Consider the following 6,579-nt stretch of genomic DNA (forward strand, 5'->3'; position numbering starts at 1 on the left):
AATATACAAGCTGATGCGATTATAGAGCGGTTTCTCACCGTCGGGAACTCGTGTACTTCTGTTACGGTCTGCGACAAGCGGGTTATCGCAGCCATTTGGCTGGTTCAAAGTACAGAAGTCATTGCTACTTCTTTTCGAACTCTACACTATCGAAATATTTTAAATGTGGATTCCAAGACACAACTGGCCAAACTGTGCAATATGATCTTGTTGAAAAAGAGAAATGTGCCGCAGTGTTTCATTTCCTCTATGAATATTTGTTTTAAAGCGGTTACTAACGAGATTCACTCCCTGCTAGATTGTCAGTGGTGCGTATCTTGGCAGAAACAAAATACAATTATTTATATAGAACATCGTGTTACGTTGCAGAACCCAGGAGACAGCAGTGGGCTGAGCTTCCGACTTGGATGGGAGAAACAAGCAGCTCATATAAATTATGACTGGGAAATATTTAACAATATTAATCAACAATGAATCAACTGCAAACGTTACTTAAAATAAAACGAGATATGAGATATATGAACTTGAAATTGAAAATATGGTGGCCTATTTTAAAGAACTAAAGCAGTATTTTCTTTAAGGACTCATATAGCAGTCTTCAGTAGGCTTTCAGGAGATTTCAGAATTTAATCTCCATTGCCTTTTCAATTCTTTATGGAATTTGTGAGAATGCAGAAAGTTACATAGTATCTGCAGCCTTTATTAGGTCTGTCATATTTGGAACAAAGGAAAAACTAACAGTCCCGTAAACTCTCCTTCTGAAAATGTATGAACACCTAATTTGAAGACGAATTTCAACTTTTAATAAATCGAGTCTCGTATGTTGGAATTTGTATCATACGTTTTTCTGAGTAAATGATTTCTGAAATGTGTATAAAAACTCCGTGACTTTAGTCCGTAATCGAACTATACCGACCGAGAGACCGCCGCTTGTCGGCGAAGTTAGTGCCAACTTTAGCGGATAGAGGGTGTCGCGTGGTCAGCACAACGAATTCCCACGGTCGTTAATTTCGATTTTCTAGACCGGAGCCGCTACTTTTCCATTGAAGTAGCTCCTCAATTATCCTCATGAGGCTGAGTGGACCCCGTTCCAGGCCCATAACGTCTCAGAAAATCTGGTAGAGCCTGGAATCGAATCCGGGACCTCTAGATCTGTAGTTAGGAACTCTGAGCAGTAGACCACAGAGGCGGTACTTCTGAAATGTGTGGATTCTTTAAAATGGAAACGTTTACAAGTCATATCTGAGAACAAAACCCGAAACAGCCTACTAGATTCTCTACCTACCAGTAGCAAAATATTCAGGATGTGACATTTTTATTATTATTTTTTATAATAACTAAAATATAAACAAACTTTTCGTGATATTAAAGAAACAAATGTCTCAATGAAATCCGCAGATTCTATTTCTGTTTTGGGGAGACCCCTGAGCGAATAACCCGGAGCACAGCCTAAATATTCTGAGTTCGGTATATCAGAAAATTCTTTCATCTCCTAATTCAGACCAGTCTAACTGGCGCTTCAGGTAAAAAGGTAATTCTATTCCTGTAATAGACTGTGGAGACCCATAGAGTTGTGAGACGTCGAGACTCCCACATTTTCGAGAAAATCGGCATATAAATGGCAGTGAGATTTTTAGTTTTATGCGCCGACCGCCCTTTACCTCCCAGGAAGATTTCTGGTACTTATTACTGATAGAGACTGAGTCGACCCCAAGGTCATAGTGCAGCTGGAAAGATTAGGTCAATTGAAAAATCAAATGACCTCATCGGAAATCGAACCCGCGACTTTCCGGCTTGTAGCATAATGCCTCAACCAACTACGCTACCGTGTGTTTCAGGTAGTTACAACATAACTAACAAGACTACTCTGTCCCCACAACCGAAGAAGAGACCTGACGAACAATTTACGCATTTAAAATAATCATGTCTCTATCCAGAGGCTAACATAATTATGAATTACTTTGTTTACATTATGAATCAACCGAAAATAAGAAACATGGCTTTAAAGACGTCAGATGTAGTCTTAATGTTTCGAGACATCGGTACATTTCTAAATATCAACGTAGAAGGCAATGTATCACTCAAGAATTTAGGAGTAGGGGCCTAGTAGTTATGTCGTATCAATATATCAAGTTACTACTACTAGTACAATGAAGGTGATGGTCGTATGGGAATGTGGCGCCGTGTAGTTTGATCGAAAAGTACCTAGGCGTACCTCTGACGCTATGTAGCTTTATGGTTAATCGCCGCAAGGATCAAAATCGCAGAACCGCTTCATTGCGACTGAATTTCATAAAAGCGGAACTGGGCACTTCAAAATAGATGTTACTGATGAACATTCTCAATAAATGCATATATTCACTCATTATTTGCCTGTTAAAAATTATACGTATTTGGTGTTCAACTAGTGAAGAAGGCGCGGTAAAGCCTGGTAGTTCAGGGAGGGAATTGTTCAGACTGAAATTGTTATTATTATTTATTTTAGCTGCAAATGGGGTTTTAACCGGTGGCAGTGGTACTACAATAAGAAGCAACACACAAGTAACACACTACATTCGAACATAACACAGCACACAAAACTATATAAATAACAAAGGACACACCACACACAATGAATACAATGCAAACACACTTTCAACTACAATTTCTGTGATTCAAAATTTAAAATCCGATGGTGACATGAATTTTGATATTTTCATTATCGAATTTTTTTTTTTGTGATATTCTCACAAGGAGACAAATGCTTACATACATTCCTATGTTTCCTCATGTACAGAGCGGGGTAAGTAAGAAATATACAAATAAAAACAAACTACGTGGTTTTAGTCCGCAAGCGAGCTATACCGACCGAGCAACCGCCGCTCGTCGGCGCAGTTAGTGCCAACTGTGGTCTAGTGGTCAGAGTTCCTGGCTACAGATCCAGAGGTCCGCGTTCGATTCCCGGCGCTACAAGATTTTCTGAGAAGTACTGGGTCTCGAACGGGGCCCACTCAGCCTCGTGAGGATAACTGAGGAGCTATTTCAAGGAAATAGCGGCTCCGGTCTAGAACACCTAAATTAACGGCTGTGGGGATTCGTTGTGCTGACCACGCGACACCCTCTCTCCGCTAAAGTTGGCAGGCAAGAAATATGTATACTCGTATATACATTTAAAATCGGAAAAATTTTAAAGATGAAACGGCTCGGTTGAACTAGGTGTAGATAGGGCGACAACATAAATATAAATTTGAAAGGAATATGGCATGAGAGCATAGGCTGGATTCGAGTGGCTCTGAATAAGTTTCATTGGCGGGATTTTGCGGAAACGTAAATACAATTTTAGGTTACATTACAATATATTTTAACTAGGTGGAAAACTACTAGCTTCTCAAGAACGCTTAGCTGCATTCAGTTAATGACTTTACTTTCCCCAACCCCCTTTCAAAATCCCTTACATGGGGTCTACTAAACTTCAGTATGGTAAACGAGGCTTTTTGCTGTATCAGATGTCTCAAAGAGTCGACTTACGCACCTGACACCGGGTAGTACGGTGTATGGTAGATATTCCGGAGGAATATCTCCATCTTCAGAGTAGAGGACTAAAGATACTGGTATCACATTCATCCGAAATATCAGAGGACATCTACCAGCCTACATGTCGCCACAATAATCCTCACAGTCGCCGTGGATCTCCAATATCAAATTTAATCTAAATCCGCCAGGTAGTAGGTGAAGTATGCCGGGCGACGGACAGACACCAGCTCAATTTGCATTCATTTTATGCTTTCTGCACACATAAGTAGCAATAAAACTGATACTACGGACACTCTTATTAAGTTAGCAGTAGGTCGATAGAGAATAAGATTTTTATGATTTGTAATTTTGATATTCGAAAATTAAAGTATATAAAATTGGTATAACATTGTATCTTATAAGTGCACGTCATAGTCTGATATTTACCGTATACGCGTAAATATACTAGGAACTTCGAACCACATTCTATAGGAATTTTATTTTTTCCATTTGACAACGTTACTCGTTACCCTTTACGTGAAATGAACAAATATACGTCATCGAGTCGTTATACAAAACGTTTATATACTCAGTTATTAACAGCTCTTAAAAATAACAAAGCATAACCTCCTACACCATTTTGACAACTGTCAACTCAAGGCTTCATCATACAATTGCACGTTTTCAGAGTAAGCTTGAAAGAAATGTCTTTGCCCTTTAGTAGCAGATATTTACGCTGAAAAGAGACTGTTACTGACTTAAACTTTGTTTTTAAAGCACACTCACCTGTCTCACTGAATATCAAATAGGCCCGGGACACATACGTACGCCACACATCGACCTATTGCACTGCACAACCTAGAGCCAAGAGCCTTTAATTCCGAACTAACTTCAACCTACAGTACCACGATACTAACGATACTAACCTATGTGAATGGTTCGAGTGGCCTCCATACGTCTCCAGTAACAGCCTGCCTAGACTTGCCATTTGTGCTTACACTGTCATCTGGTAGAACCTCCTCATACTACCATTTGTTCACCTTGCGACCTTAGACGAAATAAGAGAGAAAAGGATGCAATTATGTCTCGAAGTGAGTGTTTGGATACGCAGGTCGAAGGAGTTGCAATGAACGTGTTACTATGTTTGGATAAACGTCATGTAGATCGATCGCAAGAAGTCTCAGAAGGAGACAGAACAGTATGAAAATGGGTCTCAGTTCCCTCCCACCCCCTCAAAAAAAAATTCGGCAATAAAAAGTTGTCAGAACTGGTTTAGGTTGAGGTCGAATAGCGGACATCTTTGTTGGTGGTTTTGCACCTTCAGATTGTGTTACCATAGAATTACCCTTAGCTACTATTTCTACAGGTCTATTGTCACTGGATAAAGACATGGAAAGCAGCATTCGCTTGCTGGTATATCAGCGACCCACGTGCTTTTCGTACATTATCATTCTGTTCCCGGCGCTACCAGATTTTCTAGGAAGTAGTGAATCTGGAACGAGGTCCACTCAGCCTCGTGAGGATAATTGACGAGCTATTTCAAGGAAATAGTGGCTCCTGTCTAGAGAACCGAGATTAACGGCCGTGGGGATCCGTTGCACTGAGCACGTGACACCCTCTATCAGCAAAAGTTGACACTAACATCGCCGACAAGCGGCGGTCGCTCGGGCGGTATAGTTCGCTTGCGGACTACATGCCACGGAATTTAATAATCTCTCAAAATGAGAGGAGGCATTTTCCCATTCGGAATAAGGAGACCACTGGCATAATGCTGTTTATTGCTTCTTTCCATAGCTTTGAGGTTACATTTTTGCTTCGGCATTGTTCTTCATTGTCCCTTACTTAATGCATAGTCATGAAGGCGAATAGAGAGCGTGGAGGTAAATTTTGACGTATGGGTCATTCCATGTGAAGTCATTCAGAGAGGTCGCTCACCATTTTTAAAAAAATTTAAATTTTGTACACTTATTTCTACATATTTTCACACCTCAAAAATATTTTTCAAAAAATTGTAATCCGCTCGGTTCTCCCGGTACAGCCGTTTTTATAATGCGAAAAAACACGTTTTCGGCTCAAATGGAGGTTTGCGTTATCTTCTGTATCTCTATAGCTGTTGCAGCTAGAGACTCAAATGAAAAACCAATTTGTTCCTCATAATATGAGCAACAAATCATATTTATTACAAGGTTTTACCTAACTCACTTTCTCTAGATGTAATTAAGCTTGAAACTTACCTATCGATTTTGGGAAAAACGCTATTTTTGACCTTCATAAACCAATGGGAGGGGGAAAGTATCAGATCTGTGGTTTCCACCCTTTGTTTTCTCCTATATGGAGAACATAATCGCATAGTTTTGAACACCGTACCTATTTTCTAAAACTTTTCATGAGCTTCCAAACTTTGCTCTGGGCCCCAAATCGGCCATATTTAACGTCTCATATCTCCGGTGGCGAAGTTCCGAAAAATTTTAAACTCATAACAAATAATGCTCTATTCTAGAGTAACATCGAGTTAAAATTACAACTTTGATATTCAACTAATAGCGAAGTTTTTATAATGCGAAAAACGCGTTTTCGCCTGAAATTGAAGCTTGCGTTATTTCCCATATCTCGATACCTATTGAAGCTAGAGACTCCAATAAGAAACCAATTTGTTCCTCATGNGAGTGAATCCTTATAATGATGTGATTTGTTGCCCATATCATGAGGAACAAATTAGTTTTTCATTGGAGTCTCTAGCTTCAGTAGTTATCGAGATATAGAAGATAACGCAAACCTCCATTTGAGCCGAAAACGCCTTTTTTTCGCATTATAAAAACGGCTGTACCGGGAGGACCGGGCGGATTACAATTTTTTAAAAAATATTTTTGAGGTGTGAAAATATGTAGAAATAAGTGTACAAAATTTGAATTTTTTAAAAAATTGTGAGCGATCTCTCTGGATGATTTCACATGGAATGACCCGTATTGAATTCACGGCTGTATCTTGTTTCAACTCTTTCATTACCACCTAAGATGTAAGGATCACACGAATCCCATGAATTATAAAATGAAAAAAGGATAATCTGTTTTATCGAAGCCAAATATA

The 6,579-nt window shown here is 39.4% G+C and overlaps 1 protein-coding gene across 2 annotated transcripts in view; it reads right to left on the minus strand.

Moving 5' to 3' along the window:
- Positions 1-4,505, minus strand: part of LOC111870588 (sodium- and chloride-dependent GABA transporter ine) — a 134,394-nt gene extending 129,889 nt beyond the window's left edge. The window contains exon 1 of one of the 2 annotated variants that reach the window (XM_033753903.1): positions 4,419-4,505. In XM_033753903.1, coding sequence (XP_033609794.1) covers positions 4,419-4,480 — 62 coding nt within the window. In that variant the 5' untranslated portion in view covers positions 4,481-4,505. The other variant, XM_023862987.2, reaches the window with a different exon arrangement.
- Positions 4,506-6,579: the final 2,074 nt, after the last annotated feature.

Source organism: Cryptotermes secundus, unplaced genomic scaffold (assembly GCF_002891405.2).
Source record: "Cryptotermes secundus unplaced genomic scaffold, Csec_1.0 scaffold248, whole genome shotgun sequence".
Lineage (NCBI taxonomy): Eukaryota > Metazoa > Arthropoda > Insecta > Blattodea > Kalotermitidae > Cryptotermes > Cryptotermes secundus.